At 38.0% G+C, this 19,369-nt stretch overlaps 1 protein-coding gene across 1 annotated transcript; it reads right to left on the bottom strand.

Moving 5' to 3' along the window:
* Positions 1-5,808: 5,808 nt before the first annotated feature.
* On the bottom strand, positions 5,809-18,750 carry LOC137278062 (agmatinase, mitochondrial-like). The gene is made up of 8 exons (XM_067810140.1): positions 18,679-18,750; positions 12,076-12,265; positions 11,354-11,479; positions 9,528-9,703; positions 8,836-9,036; positions 8,420-8,564; positions 7,591-7,685; positions 5,809-6,254 (listed from the first exon to the last, which is right to left on the bottom strand). Exons 1-8 carry the CDS (start codon positions 18,679-18,681, stop codon positions 6,150-6,152), a joined length of 1,041 nt encoding a protein of 346 aa, XP_067666241.1. The 5' UTR covers positions 18,682-18,750; the 3' UTR covers positions 5,809-6,149.
* Positions 18,751-19,369: the final 619 nt, after the last annotated feature.

Raw genomic sequence — 19,369 nt, 5'->3', positions numbered from 1 at the left:
ATTGAAAGCAATTTTTGATTAGTTGGTGTGTTTCTCCTGCAAGTGTTTGTATCATATAATGTGTATTAAAATAAAATCATGGCATGAGGTGTGATGTTTCCTCCAAAACTTTGGTGGTTCTGTGATGGTACTTAACACTCCAGTGATTTCACCATTATAACATAACAGGACCTCGATCAGGACTTCATTAAGACAATTTACAAACTAGTTTGCAAGTCAGACAAACTGCTGGCGAACTGCTGGTCTGCAGTCTCACCGATATTTTGACCACAGTTTGACGCGTGACTGAAAATATTTTCAAATGCCGACACCATATTTAAGCAGAAATCGCGTGCAAAGTAAAATGTGCTGTATATGACTGGTTGTAAAGGAACAAATTACAAACACAACCCCTGTCCCGTAAAGGTGACATACGTAACACAAATTTCAAAATACAATCTGATTTACTCCAAACTTAATCCCACGCCGCTTTCTTCAAATGCCGACGCCATTTTGTCGTAGAGCCAGTATCTGATTGGTTGTAACCATCATGTATCAGTGGGAGAAACAAGATATGGCACAAGTTATGATCCATCGAAAATGGTTTGTTTGAAACAGCAGATGACATTTGTTCTTTATGTAACGTAATTTACCAAAACGGTAGTAGATGTAATATGGTGACAATAGATGGTGCAATATAACTGTAGATGTTATATCGTTGGAGATGATGTCATAAGGTTGTAGTAGATGCAGTATTGTGACAGTAGATTTTAAATCATTACATGTCGTTACAGTACATGCTATGGTGTAACCAAAGATGCCACACTATATTATGACAGTGGATGTCAAATTATTACCGTAGATGCAGTATTGTGACAGTAGATTTTAAATCATTACATGTCGTTACAGTACATGCTATGGTGTAACCAAAGATGCCACACTATATTATGACAGTGGATGTCAAATTATTACCGTAGATGCAGTATTGTGACAGTAGATTTTAAATCATTACATGTCGTTACAGTACATGCTATGGTGTAACCAAAGATGCCACACTATATTATGACAGTGGATGTCAAATTATTACCGTAGATGGAGTATTGTGACAGTAGATTTTAAATCATTACATGTCGTTACAGTACATGCTATGGTGTAACCAAAGATGCCACACTATATTATGACAGTGGATGTCAAATTATTACCGTAGATGCAGTATTGTGACAGTAGATTTTAAATCATTACATGTCGTTACAGTACATGCTATGGTGTAACCAAAGATGCCACACTATATTATGACAGTGGATGTCAAATTATTACCGTAGATGCAGTATTGTGACAGTAGATTTTAAATCATTACATGTCGTTACAGTACATGCTATGTTGTAACCAAAGATGCCACACTATATTATGACAGTGGATGTCAAATTATTACCGTAGATGGAGTATTGTGACAGTAGATTTTAAATCATTACATGTCGTTACAGTACATGCTATGGTGTAACCAAAGATGCCACACTATATTATGACAGTGGATGTCAAATTATTACCGTAGATGGAGTATTGTGACAGTAGATTTTAAATCATTACATGTCGTTACAGTACATGCTATGGTGTAACCAAAGATGCCACACTATATTATGACAGTGGATGTCAAATTATTACCGTAGATGCAGTATTGTGACAGTAGATTTTAAATCATTACATGTCGTTACAGTACATGCTATGGTGTAACCAAAGATGCCACACTATATTATGACAGTGGATGTCAAATTATTACCGTAGATGGAGTATTGTGACAGTAGATTTTAAATCATTACATGTCGTTACAGTACATGCTATGGTGTAACCAAAGATGCCACACTATATTATGACAGTGGATGTCAAATTATTACCGTAGATGCAGTATTGTGACAGTAGATTTTAAATCATTACATGTCGTTACAGTACATGCTATGGTGTAACCAAAGATGCCACACTATATTATGACAGTGGATGTCAAATTATTACCGTAGATGCAGTATTGTGACAGTAGATTTTAAATCATTACATGTCGTTACAGTACATGCTATGGTGTAACCAAAGATGCCACACTATATTATGACAGTGGATGTCAAATTATTACCGTAGATGCAGTATTGTGACAGTAGATTTTAAATCATTACATGTCGTTACAGTACATGCTATGGTGTAACCAAAGATGCCACACTATATTATGACAGTGGATGTCAAATTATTACCGTAGATGGAGTATTGTGACAGTAGATTTTAAATCATTACATGTCGTTACAGTACATGCTATGGTGTAACCAAAGATGCCACACTATATTATGACAGTGGATGTCAAATTATTACCGTAGATGGAGTATTGTGACAGTAGATTTTAAATCATTACATGTCGTTACAGTACATGCTATGTTGTAACCAAAGATGCCACACTATATTATGACAGTGGATGTCAAATTATTACCGTAGATGGAGTATTGTGACAGTAGATTTTAAATCATTACATGTCGTTACAGTACATGCTATGTTGTAACCAAAGATGCCACACTATATTATGACAGTGGATGTCAAATTATTACCGTAGATGCAGTATAGTGACAGTAGATTTTAAATCATTACATGTCGTTACAGTACATGCTATGTTGTAACCAAAGATGCCACACTATATATGACAGTGGATGTCAAATTGTTACTGTAGATGCAGTACTGTGACAGTAGGTGTCGTTACAACACAGGAGATGCTGTTACCGAGGATGTCACTTCATATCATTACAGTCGATTTCATATTGTTACCGAATCGTGACAAAAAATATTAAATCATTACATGTCGTTCCCGAAATGCAAAACTATATATGACAGTGGATGTCAAATCGTTACTGTAGATGCAGTATTGTGACAGTAGATTTTAAATCATCACGTCGTTATAGTACATCATATGCAGGACTTGCTACCAAAGATGTCATACCATATCATGATAGTGGACGTCAAACTGTTACCGCAGATGCAATATCGTCACAGTGGATGTCAAATCGTTACTGTAGATGCAGTATTGTGACAGAAGATGTTAAATCATCACGTCGTTATAGTACATCCTATGCAGTACTTGCTACCAAAGATGTCATACCATATCATGATAGTGGACGTCAAACTGTTACCGCAGATGCAATATCGTCACAGTGGATGTCATATCGTTACTGTAGATGCAGTATTGTGACAGTAGATGTTAAATCACCACGTCGTTATAGTACATCATATGCAGTACTTGCTACCAAAGATGTCATACCATATCATGATAGTGGACGTCAAACTGTTACCGCAGATGCAATATCGTCACAGTGGATGTCATATCGTTACTGTAGATGCAGTATTGTGACAGTAGATGTTAAATCACCACGTCGTTATAGTACATCATATGCAGTACTTGCTACCAAAGATGTCATACCATATCATGATAGTGGACGTCAAACTGTTACCGCAGATGCAATATCGTCACAGTGGATGTCAAATCGTTACTGCAGATGCAGTATTGTGACAGTAGATGTTAAATCACCACGTCGTTATAGTACATCATATGCAGTACTTGCTACCAAAGATGTCATACCATATCATGATAGTGGACGTCAAACTGTTACCGCAGATGCAATATCGTCACAGTGGATGTCATATCGTTACTGCAGATGCAGTATTGTGACAGAAGATGTTAAATCATCACGTCGTTATAGTACATCCTATGCAGTACTTGCTACCAAAGATGTCATACCATATCATGATAGTGGACGTCAAACTGTTACCGCAGATGCAATATCGTCACAGTGGATGTCATATCGTTACTGTAGATGCAGTATTGTGACAGAAGATGTTAAATCATCACGTCGTTATAGTACATCATATGCAGTACTTGCTACCAAAGATGTCATACCATATCATGATAGTGGACGTCAAACTGTTACCGCAGATGCAATATCGTCACAGTGGATGTCATATCGTTACTGCAGATGCAGTATTGTGACAGAAGATGTTAAATCATCACGTCGTTATAGTACATCATATGCAGTACTTGCTACCAAAGATGTCATACCATATCATGATAGTGGACGTCAAACTGTTACCGCAGATGCAATATCGTCACAGTGGATGTCATATCGTTACTGTAGATGCAGTATTGTGACAGAAGATGTTAAATCATCACGTCGTTATAGTACATCATATGCAGTACTTGCTACCAAAGATGTCATACCATATCATGATAGTGGACGTCAAACTGTTACCGCAGATGCAATATCGTCACAGTGGATGTCATATCGTTACAGTAGATATCACGACGTGACGGTAGATGACAACGTAACAGTAGACGACATGGTGACACTTCCTAATCTGGGAGGAAACTAAACACGAAATCAATAAGTTCTCGGCTTTGGAGAAACCCACATACACCTGTTTGGCTCTGGTAAACCCGGAAACATAAGTGGAGCCTATCGGGATTCGAACTTACGGCCATAGTTGTCTGGACTGCCAAAAAGGGCCCAAAGAAAACACATGTTCAAATCTTACGTAACTAAATTTTTTTTCGTGAACCAGTTACACGCTAGTGCTGATTAGCTATCACTAATCACTAGTTTTTTGTCGTAAGGCAATTCAGCTTTTTAGGTCACCATTATTAGTGAACTTCTTCTAGTTTGACTGAATCATCAAATGAGACAAGTATGTGTGATTTCTCTGTATCATCTTATGTTTCTGTTTCAAAGCAGTCATCCTAACTGGCGGGTTTTTTACTGTAGAGTAATGTCCCATAGCTGACAGGATCCGCTGTTCCGCTATATAGCTCAGGGGGTGGTCTTATACTGTTGAAGCATTTACGACCTAGCTATCAGCTTTCCTAAGGTGATCCTGTCTCATTAAACAGACACGACATGACATGTTACGCCTGGCTCACTCACTCGTCCGGAGACACAGAGATTAACCAGAGTTATTATATACTGCACACGTCTTACACCACACAACTTCAGTATCTCCAATCGTAAAAGTTAGTGTGGAAGTACTTCGACACATCCAGAAACATTTTGCATTGGTAGATATAACCTAATTTCTTGGCAGTAAATCGTTCTTTTTATGTAAAGAGCGGATTAAACGAGAAAGGCCTACATGTAACCTTAGAGGTTAAGGTCAGACGAGAGAAGTCAAGGTCACCGTACTGAGTTATCAGACACAGTTTATACCGTATACACTTTAGTAATGATTAGACGTAGTAGCAATGAAACATTGGTCGTTTAGAAATTTTCACGAAATACCATGTCATCATCCTCGCAACCGAGTGAAGTACATCAGTTATGATGTACAATACAAACATCACTCGATGAAACCTTACTGAATGAATGTTGTAAACTCAAGTTTGATCAAACAATGTCTTAGGAAGAGTCATATGATACATTTTGAAAGAGTGAGTGAGTGAGTGAGTGAGTTTAGTCTTACGCCGCTTTTTAGCAATATTCCAGCAATATCACGGCGGGGGACACCAGAAAATGGGCTTCACACATTGTACCCATATGGGGAATCGAACCCGGGTCTTCGGCGTGACGAGCGAACGCTTTAACCATTAGGCTACCCCACCGCCCCCATTTTGAAAGAAGCTTAAGAGAAAACGTGATTACAAATGTTGTAAAATTGTACAGACGTATGTATGAAGCTGTTGAACGACAAACAATGAAGATGGGGTCATTCGTGCCTCTTGTCAAACAGTTTTGTGAAGTGTTTGGGGTTAGTCTGAATCTACAGATGAAAATGTGGAGACTTTTCTTGTGTCTGTAAATGAACAGATGAAACAAGGCGGTTTCCGTGAGGTGTTTTATTTAGTGGAATTAACATGGCCGTTTGACCTTGACTGAACCATCAGGTCACAAAGTGTACATTATGATTTATACGTATCCTGTTTATACACATATAATATCAGCCGTATAATATCAGCCGTATCACACGTATTTCGGAGCATTTTTCTCATGCACATATTATACTATCCTTACAATAGCAAGCTTTTACTACTTAGGTCAGGACCACGTGCGAGGGGACAAAGAAGATAGAGAAGAAACACGGCCCCAGTAGGTCATTATTGAGCTGTCAGTCGGTGAAAACTGGCTTTATCAGCAACACTTTGAGAGGTTTCATTTATGACATCATAGCGGGTAATATTTGACACCGGGAAGAATACATAGCATCTCAAACAAGAAGTGAGCTGCGGCCATTGACGTCATACTGCCGTTGTCATAAGGCGGCGACACCTGAAGTGGAAACAAGACACTACTCACTCAAACTGTCAACACAGGCAGTACACGGACAGCACATACACTCGTATCTTTGCGAGGATTAAATATTAATTCTCTCTTTTTTCAGACGACCCCGACTCAGAATATTTCGCAGTACAAAAGATACTTTGTTGATTACATTAATGAATTCTGAAAGTATTTATTTTGTACATATGTTAGCCAACGATATAATATAAATATTTTTAAGACGCAATTTACGTGCGGCCACTTAAACTTTCAAATACTTTGTGAAAATATATTCTGCACAGTATGGCGTATTACATCTTCTTATGCTGTTATATAATCTAGATGCTATATCTTTTTACACAAAGATTGCATATTCTTTCTAAGTTATATTACCATATTTTGTAATATGCTTTTTTATGTTTCATAAGTTTTAAATGTTTAGTGTCGCATAAACCAATCATGGCTGGATAAAAAATTGTATGTAAATAATTTGAATACCTCGATTATACACATTGTAACTGAGACACTTCAATAAAATACTTCCGTCACTCTTCTGTGTATGTACCATGATGTATTGTATTGTGAGGCATTTCGAGTCAGGGGTTATTTTAAACAATTTTTTTAATCCTATAATCACGAACTCGGACAGTAGGGATAGACGTCCCTCGGCGTAATATTGAATAAAGCCATTTAATAATAATTCAGCTTCAAATACATTTGAGTGAAGTGGGACATCTCAACATCTGACGCACAAGGCTAACATAAACCCCTATATATAACGGATTTAACAATGCATTAAAGGAGCTCATCTTTACTTTGTCTGCAAATAACATCACAATATACTGCTCATAAAACGAATAAATATTTTTATGTACTTGTTGAAAACATAATCATTGGATGCTTTTACATCGACGTCACTTGGACTCATTCCACGGAAAGACTATTGTATACATATGACGGAATTTTCAACAACATTTTTCAAAAATATGAAAAATATTAAAAATATTAATATGCCAGGTAAACACATGGCATTTATTCAAAACATTTGCAAAACTGAAGGCGAAAACGAACAAATATATAGTTACATCGAAACATCCGCAGCTAGTTGTTGAAAAGAATGACAAGTCGTTTTGTTGAATTTACAATTGGTACAAACCAACTGCATCATCCTGATGACGGAGGTAGTTGAAGCATTGAAAATCGATCGGCGTGAACATCATAATATACTTTATATTGTTATGTAAATTAACCCAGCGTGTAGACTGTATTCAGTGTTTCAGAAGAGAGGAATGATGTGTTGTTTTGGTGTAATACTAGAAAAAATAAGTTGTAGTGTAGCCGTTACCTCCACAACGTCACCGCCGACGACGTTCAGGCCTTTGCAGCCCCGGATCACCTCCAAAGCTTGTATCGGCGTCAGTCCACCGATTTCCAACGCACCTGTGAAAATGTATAAATAGTTAAATTACACCAGTGAAAAATGTAGCATCAGTGTGTGAATGGGAGAACTACTGGCTTCAAAAAGTGGCGGATGTAGCGTTGACCGGTCAGTTTCTCATCAAACATGTACAACAAATCTAGTGGTCTGGTCTCCAGTAATGCCTCCCTAGATCATCACACTCCTTCCACTGAAAGCTGCTTAATATAGTTGCTGATTTTCACATCTGAGATCCCACAACAGCTAAAATGTTCTTTAAAATAAACTCATCATCTGGAGTCTCGTCTTCAGCTTCACCCAACGTCAACAGGATAGTCTTTGACAGCAGCCAGACATACATTCACGCAATTCTCTAAATATGGGTAAACAAGATACTAATCTAGATGCCGGTTAACCAGTGTTTGATACTATGAGAACATTGCAATCAGTCAACTCATCTAGTTTGACCACCTGATTCAAATGAGTAAATTGAATCATATTGAGTGCCTGCGTGAGCACATTCAATGCCAATCGCCCTCTGGCAAATTGTTTGATCCAATCTCTTCTTGTCATGAAAGGTTCACGATTTCTAATTTTGTGACAAAGGACTTGGATTCATGAGGCCAAAAGACGCTTGAATTATTCAACTTATCAGCATATATTTTGCATGACGTCATTTACCAGTTTTTATACATGGCCGACACAGTTATCTAATTGGTTCTGGTTTCACATCGAAATCCAATTATCAAAATATTACCTGTTCCAGGAGCATACGAAGGGTCAAGGGCATCGATATCAAAGGTCACATATACAGGTATATCTCCCATCATGGCTCTTATTTCTTCCATGAGAGGTGTAAGAGACTTGTGCCAACATTCCTCCGCGCGAACCACACGGAAACCCTTAAAAACATGTTACAGTATTTGATGTAAAGGTAAATATCATTCGTGCAAGCAGCTACTGTATGATTTAATTCGGTTTGGCCTGTAGATTAATAGCCTTTGTTCAACCTGCATTTTGATATTACTCTTTAAGTCCTGGTTTAAGTTGCACATCCCTTACAAACCACAATTCCTGTCTCTGAAACTGAATCACAGCCTCCTTTTACCTTCGCTCCCCCCCCCCCCCCCCCCCTCCTACAGCATAAACAGTAAGAGTCTGTTGTCAGTCTACCTGATCAATGCCCCACTGTACGTAGTCCATTGAGTACCCGCCTCCACGGATACCAATCTGCACCGTCTTTTCGGGTAGGATGCAGCCGTCCTCCACGGCACGTCTGAAGGGTGTGGAGTGGCAGATAGTGTCCCCGGCTATATTGTCCACTGTGTCTGTATGGGCGTCAAGCTGGATCAGGCCCATAGGTCCATGCTTCTCCTGAATCATCATCATCATCATCATCATCATCATCATGAACATCATCGCTCTCTTCTTCATCATATTCTGCTTCACTGTGGACATTTTCTGTTTGTAAGTGTATATATAGCATATAGTATATTATAACACTAATTAACATTGTTGTTTGACGCTTCTCAAAATGAATTGTACACGTGACACATTCAGTGTTTTGTTTATACGCAAACAATGTAAACACACTTTAAACAAGTGTATAGTTGACCCAAATGAAAAAAAGAATTTAAACTATCTATTTGTCATTTGAAACCGTGTATGTTTTATAGGGTGGCTGTCGCATTCATATTATACATACAACTCACTGTCTCAGAAACAGTCACTCTTTCACCCTTTGTTTAAATGTCTCATTCCGTTTCTCATTTATACACTGTCTCACTCACTCGCCTCAAACAGTCTCTTTCTCACTCTCTCACACAATGTGTAATCACTCATTCACTGCCTCACTCACGCTTTACCTTCAAGGCCTGTAGTATAGGGTATGTGATAGTGTGATCGCCACCTATCGTCAGCGGTGTACACTCTATGTTGGAGTAATATCTTCGGATATCTTCGCATGCCGTAACCGCATTGTACTGGTTCAGTCTGACGTCACCGACGTCTGCTACTTGCAGAGACTCGAACGGGGCAGCGCCTGAGCAGAAGAATACAACTCCTTAATCTCTCACTCGCCTTTTCACATCGCTATCGTCGTTTATTTTACGTTTATTTTTTGTTCATAAGACACTAACAGCAATATGGAGACGGACAATATTTTACTTGAGGTACAAGCGTGGCATTTGGTAAGCCCAAGCCATATTTTCCCTTGTATTTTTACATAACTGTCCAAAGGAACAGAAAATTAAACGATGTCACTAATTTCATAATTTCTATCGGAAAAGACAAACAATTTTGAACTGTACACTCAGACAAGTAATTGTTTGAGAACAGTTCACACCACTTCCTTTGGGAGAAGTATGGTTCGACCTTTGCAGAACCTAGTATAAACATTTCATGTATCCACGAGAGAGTTGGACTATTGAAGTTATGTCGTTTTGCCACAAGAGAAAAGTTGCCAAAACCAGTTTCCAGTACAATCAGGCCTTGGCCTTAGATTAGATTTTTGGACCGGAAATCAGGCGCAACGAACCACATGTTTTGGCGACATGTTTTTGTAACGTTTTTAACCCATGGTTCCTCGAAGTTGCAGTTAGCGCGTGTAAATTACAACTACAGTCGAACCCCGTTTACCCGGACGTTCTGGTTTCACTCGAAAATCGTCCGGATAGCGAGACGTCCGGTTAACTGGATCAAACATCAAAAACCATCCAAATTAAGTGAAAGCAAAAAATATTCACGTACGTCTATCAACAAATCAACAGTCAGTAGTAATAACAGCGAATCATCATAACATATAAGTGTACCGATAATACATGGAAAGCAGAACGTAGGTTACCATTTGTCAAGTTGTCTCGGACGTAATCGTGTAGCGTGTGGAGCTTCAGATGGTAAGTTAGATGAAAAACAAAAATCGATGACAAAAAGTTTCTAGTTTGCCAATTGCACATTCTTTTTTTAATTTTAAATGCCCTAAATACATAAGACATCACGTCGAACTGATGCTGTCTGCAGAAAGTAAACTTCCGGTCGGGATCACATTTTAAGCGAGTACAATTAATGAACGTAAGTTTCGTTTCACATAAAAATCGTCCGGAAGGTGGGGTTTCCGGATATGTGGGATCCGGGTAAAACGGGGTTCGACTGTATATATTATTATTGATATTAGCATAATGTCATGTGTTTACAGATATATGCCGTGGCACATTACAGCGTCGTGCATTTGTGGAAACTACAAAAAATACGAAAATAGTGAAAACCATCAAAGACAAATAGAAGCCTCGGGGCGTGTTTCCAATGCACACTGAAACACCCAGTGCTGTTAATTCCACAGATTTCGTCTGATGAAAACAAATATGCAGATGTACGGAAGCGTATTAGGGCCACAGTGAATTTTTATTTAGTCCCTTTATCTCCTATGATTAGGTCATTGTATCTCCTACGTAGGACTTACTATCTCCTACGTAGGACTTTCTATCTCCTACATAGGAGTAATATTTCCTACGTAGGACTTAGTATCTCCTGTAGGAGTTAGTATTGCCTACCTAGGACTTAATATCACCCACGTAGAAGACAGTATGTCCTACTTAGGAGACAGTGACACTAAAACCATTTTTCACCGTAGACCCTACTACACCTCCATGCCGACGTGTTACTTTTGAACAGTGTCTGACACAGTTATTCTCACCTGTACTTGCATTGAGTGATTTAAGGTATGCTGATTCTACTCTCACAAACCTCGGCCCCATCCTGGCACCATTCCGGTACCCAACACCCAGATCAAATGGGACACCAATGAAACCTACATCTAAACCTGTTAACAAGAACAATGAAAAAAAATTGACAAAATATGTTATATTTCTTTTAAAAAATCATTACCTGTCCTTACAATCAGGTCTAAAATATATCATGACATGACTGCATAGCTAACTCGCCCCACAGTTTGCGATAACAGTATTTCTGCAAAAAACTTGTGGGCAAAAATTGTATTTTACAATCAATATGACGAATCTGGTCACCCAGAATTAGTATATTTAAGTAATGTAAGCATTCTGTTCTAATGTGTTGAGGCGATGGGGTAGCCTAGTGGTTAAAGCGTTCGCTTGTCACGCCAAAGACCCGGGTTCGATTCCCCGCATGGTTACAATATGTGAACCTATTTCTTGTGTGCCCCGCCGTGATATTGCTGGAATATTGCTAAAAGCAGCGTAAAACTAAACTCGCTCACAGTATTGTGTTGTTAAACCTAACCATATCTGACTCTGTTTTTTTATTACGGATCATCACAAAATCATAGAACAAGGCTGTAGTTACTTTTTCTGAATGTCTCATACGTCTAATTACTATGGTCTTGGCGTTCATAATTATAGTGGATTGTTATATGCATCTCAACATGTAGCTGCCTTTTACCCTTAGTTGTTTCCTGTGACGGAAGTCTCATCATCGTACAAACACCTGCTGGTCGGGGCAGAACATCAGGGGACAGGGGTTGATTGAACGCGGCTGTCCTTTCGGTGGTACAGAATGCCCGCGGTGTCGGGAATTGCTTGACCGTACCTGACAGAAGTCGACCAGCTGACAACAAAATTCTCTGAAACATCTGATAAGCAGAATGCGGCATAAAAGTATATTAACGGATGCCAGTTCCTGGATTGCTTGACAGTTCCTGACATACGTCGGTGAGCACAATGTTCCCACGTACCTACAGAGTACATATTTTTCAGTACGCGTGTGTGCGTGTGTGCGTGTGTGCGTGTGTGCGTGTGTGCGTGCGTGTTTCCAAGATGGTTGTGAACTGTGATAAGATACTATGTTAACGTGAACAGTCTCAACATCTCATATAATCCAACACATTATACATTTGTCACATCTGTAGTATATCTATATCTACTTACATATGCAGGTAATTATGCTGTCTTCTCACTCTATGAAGGACTGTACTAAACGCATTTCGTCCACTTACTATATATGTTAATACTATTGGTATATTGATATTTTAATATACTTTGATGTATGAGTCATTCTCAATAGTTGCAGCTATGTGGTGTGCAAAAGACAACATAATTCAAACTCGAAATAATCAATCACTATTTTCACAAATGGCAAATTACATTGTCATGGTTCACATATCAACAATATTTGAGGCTTAATTATGTTCAATATTATTATGAAGACTAATTAAACTATTTACGTCGAAGCCACAATATCTTTCCTGTAACAACAGTAATACTCATATTTTTCTTTAAAATACATTGATGCCTAAAGATATTGCATTGTAAATGCTACCTTACCTGTTATTTTGTTACACGCACTTAAAAATTAAGTTCTATGATTGCATGTTTATGAAATAAACCTTATCTACATTGTGTCAGATGAAAAAGTGAAATCTGATGAGAAAGTATAACATGTTTCAGTTTCAGCATATATACACATTAGATCTTTATTACAATTAAGCTGTTAATGACATTGACATTGACATTAAAATAAAACGAATATGTGACTAATCAAGATATTTGTCTTTAAAGTAACACTGATGGTCTTTCCAATAACAAAATAGCTGTTACAGAAAAGACTGTCATCTGAGAGACAAATTGTATAAGTAAATTCAGAATAAAAAAATGACTATTCCCGTTCCCATTTCTACGGAACCGTAAAGGGGACGTTGGACGAGAAAATAACAATCAATACTAAGTCGAGGCCACGAGATAATAAGTCGTGGCCACGAGATAATTTGGCCAATGGCCATTCACGGTACGTATTTTGGATTTTAAGATGGATGACCTCTAGCGTTTTCTCAGAGACAGAGGTGTTCCCAAAGAAAACGTTCAGCTACTTGCTGCTGACAAAGTAGAAAGAAGATAGGGATTTCGCGTAAAATGTATTCTTTAGCTTTGCATGTAAAAATCACATTCATTACTCAATCTTAATTTTCCCTTTAAATGGTACTCTTGGCACAAATGCATATATCATTAAGCGATGAAGACGTAAGCTTTGCTTTTAGATTTTGTACCATATTCATGAGTCTTGACCATTTTAGCGTTTAGTGTCATATATGTTTCATTTATTAAACAATATGTATCAACCAGAATTACACTTGAGAAATGTCTGGGTGAGTGAGTGAGTTTAGTTTTACACCGCACTCAGCAATATTCCAGCTATATGGCGGCGGTCTGGAATTAATCGAGTGTGGACCAGACAATCCAGTGATCAACAACATGAGCATCGATCTGCGTAATTGGGAACCGATGACATGTGTCAACCAAGTCAGTGAGTCTGACCACCCGATCCCGTTAGTCGCCTCATACGACAAGCGTAGTCACCTTTTATGGCAAGCATGGGTTGCTGAAGGCCTATTCTAACCCGGGACCTTCACGGGTCCACACTTGAGAAATACATGTATGTACAGTTTCATACTGTTTCAACACTGCTATATTTGGAATAACACTATATGTAACAGCAACGATTCATAATAATAGTAATAGTAATAGTAATTTTGTGCTTGAAGACCATGCGGCACACCATAAGAACCCACACCATAAGAATAGGTACCAATTTGCCAGCATTGCAACTTCCACCATGTACCACTTCAACCACACACTCACCGGGCATGGAATCCATATGTTATCCCCCAAATAACATTTTCCCATTTATTCATCAATTAAATGTCATTAATTAACTCTTTCATGACTTCTTTGTTTCTGAATACTTAAAACTATAATGTTTTCCATATACGAAATGCAGACGACATGTGTTCGTTCCTGGATGCCGTAGGTGGTGCTGATCAACTTATCCAACTTGCTGGTTGCTATTCTCTTACCCTCTCCTTTGCAAAGAAAGATGAATTGTGATGCCCTGATCCATTTTATTGTGCTTGGCAGAATCAAAGAGTGCCTAAATCAGCATGTATTGCTACTAAGCTTTTCAGTGAAGATTTGGTCAAAGGTGAAGAATATTTTTATGGATATACGACTTCTTTATTTTGTATGGACGACGTTTCGACATAGATTCACTTGTCACTTGCAGCGACATCAGAATCCATGTTGCAGCGCCATCAGAATCCATGTTGCAGCGTCACCTATACAGAATAAAGTTACTGTAACAAATTTCCAGTCACGCAACAAAATAAACAGCTATCAGTTAACAGCTGTAACAGGGTATTTTTGTCATTATGTTAATGTTATTTTATGTATCAAACAGAATGATGATGTTTTTAATGAACGTTCAAAGTACATAATTTATAAGTTAAGTTAAAGAGCTTATTATCATAGCAAATTATTATCTAATGATCCATCTGATATATTACCATCAGTGCTTGTAATTCTGCAAAGGACTGTGACTGTAAAACTAAAACATTTTCCGAATGACGTGTCAGCTTGATGTAATTCAGACATTATGTTATTCATGCACAAAACAAGTAAACTAAGCTTGTGCTTTGTTTGCATGCACATGCATATATCAAAGGGTTGTGGCTCTTGTATATGTGCAATCATTTAGAACTTTTAGTTCACATTGCCTTTATGTCTTGTAAAACATCAGATGAAGGGTTTCTGTCTGAAATAGAAACATTTACGAAAGTTTGTTCTGGCATTTAAACATAATTTATGTGTCATAACCATCCATAAGAACGCGCCTCGTGGAAGGGGGGCAACAACGTACATCTGGTAGGACCGTACGGCTTAACTATACATAACATTTTGAGACAGGAACTCGTAGATTTCTTGTCGGAGATATCTGTACAGATCAGCTGCTTCTTGAGCATCCGTTGCTGGTTGTAGGTTGTTTCTCCCCATGATATTAGTACATATTTCATAAACGTCTTAGTCACAAGGAATTGTTGAGCGAAGCACGGCTTCCTCAAGGCAGGTAGAGACGTCTTCGTCGTCTTCAGTTTCCTATAGAGCAGGGGCACTGTACATTTGCTCTGGATGACCACTGGCAACATTGTTTCTTGAGGGTCTAATACAATGGCTGTCCCAGACGGCAGCCACGGAATCCAGATCATCCTAAAATGTTAATGCTACACAGATGTTTCAGACCGATTTATTAAGACATTAAAACATATTAAGACATTAAAAAAGCCAAAATACGTGCTTTATATTACATTGACCATTGCAGGTAACAGCAGTATCATTGCCTTAATAAAGCAAATTTAGATGTATAAAGTCGTTACTCTACATAGGAACAATCAATTCTTCTTGATACTTGATATAATACAATAAAGTGTACTTGGACAATAGCCATGAAACAAAACTGGATCAAGTTTTTGTCCAAGAAACCTCCCCTGAAATCACCATTTTCCTCCAGACCTTTGAAAATGTCAATCCAAAACTGTGTCCATTCCTTTCTTAGAAATGTCCACCAGACTTCTATTCTTTGATTTGAGGTGCTTAAACCGTCAATGAAGCATCGTGTGGCCTGTGGATCTGTATTGTCACGTCTAAGATATTGTTGATACTGTCGGACGAGCAAATTTTCTGTACCAAGATCACCCCTTACAATGCGTGGACAACCGCTGTGGGTCTTAACGGTCTCTAAAAAGTATCCACCAATTACCTTTGGAATGTTGCTGGTATTGTAGACCTTGTTCCATATTACTTTTCTGTAAAATCCACAAACACAAGCGTGGATACAAAGTCTAAATGTTTTAAGCTTATCATATCCATCTATAGGCCAGACACAATTTTGTCCAATGGCATAACAGGAACGCCGACGAAGTCGCCGAAGTCTCCTTGACGCAACTCCCACTGGATCTAGATAACGCATAATACGTCTTCCATTCTAGCTTTCAGACCGCCTTGTTGACATTTAGCGTACATGATACGGTAGCCACACAGCTGTTCTGAGGCTGATAGTTGACCTGTATAAAACTCACACCATCCACGAGAGGGCTGAATTTTCGACGACTCAGATTCATATTCCGTAGAATTCCGTACACTTAGTTTGAAACCATAGATGTTGTCCAGAATGTACGCAATATCCTTATAATTGATTCCAAGATAGAACTAATGTGATATAACTTCACTGCGAAGGTCAAGATTCATAATATGACCAAGCTTGAGAAGTAATGGAATGATGAAAAGTCTGCAAAATGGTTGACCAAAACTGCAATATTTTTAGCTAACTTATTTCGTGGCCACGGCTTATAATCTCGTGGCCACGGCTTATTATCTCGTGGCCACGGCTTATTATCTCGTGGCCACGGCTTATTATCTCGTGGCCTCGACTTATTATTGATATTTATTTTCTCATCTGATGTCCCCTCTATGGTTCCGTACATTTCAGACAGCACCCTTGTGTTGTAATTATGTAATGCAAAGAGAAACACATATTTTTGGAAAACTGTTTGTTTCTTTTGTTAAGTGGTGTTACTTTAAAGACACCCATACACAATACTTGCAAATTTTAACTTTTCAACTTGATTTTCTTTAAAAGTTTTGTCTTGAACTTATCGCCACATGTTTATCACCCTGAACCAGAAGTTGTTAATGAGCATGATAGGGAGTTCCACTTTCACAGGATGAGAGATCACTGATTATGTCATATTTTTGTGGAACTGTTACAGGAAAGACATTTTTCGTGTATACAAGAGAAAAAGATTGTTTTTTACTTCAAAATTCAGCTTGAAAATCACAAACATCTGCCAGGAATGGGAAAGAGGTCTATTCTTTTCAACTACTCCAAAAACATTTTCTTAAATGAAATTTAGTGCACAGCAGACAGCTGATGTTAGGTTTCGGCACCCGGATACATGATAAAATGCATATCCTTTGTTACAAAAAGGAATACAATAAAAAGTATTTGGTCCTTTTGTTTGTCATGAAAAATTCCCAAGCTAGATTAGATATTGCTAATGAAGGAAAAATCAGATTTTTAAAACATTGATAAAATTTGACGGTTATATTGCAGTTTTAATCCTGATGCGTGGAAAGCTGCATCTTTCGAGAATGACTCGTATATACAAATATGCAAATCAATATGGAAATATTTCTCCGTAATGTTCATCATTTTCAGGAATATGCTACCAGCTGTTCGCTTTTCACACAAGTCGCACAGAAAACAAGAGAGAGTGTCTGGTGCACTTGTGCCATACGAAATGGACTGTAAAGAAATAATAAAAACGATTTTCAGAATATCAGTTTTGTTGAAATTGAAATTAGACCCCAGATTTATCTGAATCAAACCTGCCCTGCTCTACTGGAGATATTATATTGCTCATAAATAATGAATAAAGCCAAAAATATGCTCGCATTGCAACATGTTGGGCACATACACGTCGTTCCTACTAAAAAGTTTATCTTGAAGTTGATTCAGTGCCATAGATAAATACTAGTCTCACATTTAAAACAATGCAATACTTATAGCAAGGTGTGTAACATTAAGTATATCAACGTCATGTATATTGCACAGAGCGACATTTCCATATAAATTAGATTCTTTCACCGTTATCAAGGTAAAAATGATTACAAAGAAGTAATTAAGAAGTATATCTACATAGCATGCGGTATGAAAGCAGCAGATGTGGTTTGATTAACGTCACCTTCATGTATATTTCAAAGATTTTAAAGAAACATATATGTATAGTACGACGGCGCCATATTTACAGACATAAAAAACAACTTATTTCAAAGAAAAAGGATGGACCATACAGAACAATTTATTCACTTTCTAATTCTCGAAACTCCAAAACCTTTAATAATTTAGCTGAATATATGTCCCATGAGTTTAAAGAACGAGGAGAACTGTAAACTCCTTTAACTCTTTAAAATGCTTTGAATATTTCATGGACATGTACAATGGGTCACATGGCCTTTGATGCGAATAACTATCTATCCATCTTTAGATTGATGTTTCGATCGAGTTAAATGTGACGACTGCGAGAGGTATAACATTGTATGTTGTAGCAAACAACCGATTAACAACATATTTTAGTGTTAATCTGCTACATGCTGCCACAGAGGGACTTCGTTACCTTGACTCACCAACTTCTAGAATGCCGATGAAATAAGCACTTACCATTTAGCTGTAAGATTCAGACACGTACATGCACAGTGTTACAGCGGATCCTATCGAGATGTGAAGGCATGGGGTTTCATTATAGACTGTTAACAAGTTCACGTTATCGATTATTATTGGTTAAACGCTTTAGTGCAATCCATAGTAGGTGGATATAACAAATGCAGCTGGCCACATGCTGTCTGTCTGCATAAATGCCCAGTTAGTACAGTGGACAATAGTGCAAGCAGAGTGAGGTGTTACCAAACAAATACTGTCAGGGAGAAATAAGAGCAGGCGTAAGTCTACATATATGTTGCTTTACTGGTACGATTTTCGTTGTCTTGTCACGTTTAAGTCCCTGCTTGCGCATAGACAAGAATTCTTGTCACGTCCACAAACGGATGTTGCCTATAATTTCCTATCAACTGGGTTTCTTAAATCGTTTACTAAAATGTTTCTAATGACAATGAAATAATGCCTTTTGAAAACATATTGATGAAGGCATAAAAGTCGTGATTCACAGTTTGCACGTGGATGCTTACGTTATTGGGAGCCAAATACTCACATACGTGTGGTTTTATTGTGAAGAGCTTGCGATGACTGCTTTGCTATCAGGTGTTCGGAGTAGAGCACACGTTTGTTTTGCGGTAAATAGCGCTTACGTATTGCGACGTCTTGAAAATCAACGTCTACGCAACGTTGCTGTAAA

The sequence above is a fragment of the Haliotis asinina genome, chromosome 3 (genome assembly GCF_037392515.1).
Source record: "Haliotis asinina isolate JCU_RB_2024 chromosome 3, JCU_Hal_asi_v2, whole genome shotgun sequence".
NCBI classification, from domain to species: Eukaryota; Metazoa; Mollusca; class Gastropoda; order Lepetellida; family Haliotidae; genus Haliotis; species Haliotis asinina.
The sequence above is the reverse complement of the archived record's forward strand: the minus strand, read 5'-3'. Positions and strand labels throughout refer to the sequence as shown.

Excerpts from the sequence above, each read along its gene's own strand:
- LOC137278062 (XM_067810140.1), bottom strand. Across the intron at positions 9,704-11,353 it reads ATCACTCAATGCAAGTACAG|GCGCTGCCCCGTTCGAGTCT; the intron begins GTGAGAATAACT and ends TCTTCTGCTCAG. Across the intron at positions 9,037-9,527 it reads CTATACTACAGGCCTTGAAG|GAGAAGCATGGACCTATGGG; the intron begins GTAAAGCGTGAG and ends ATGATGATTCAG.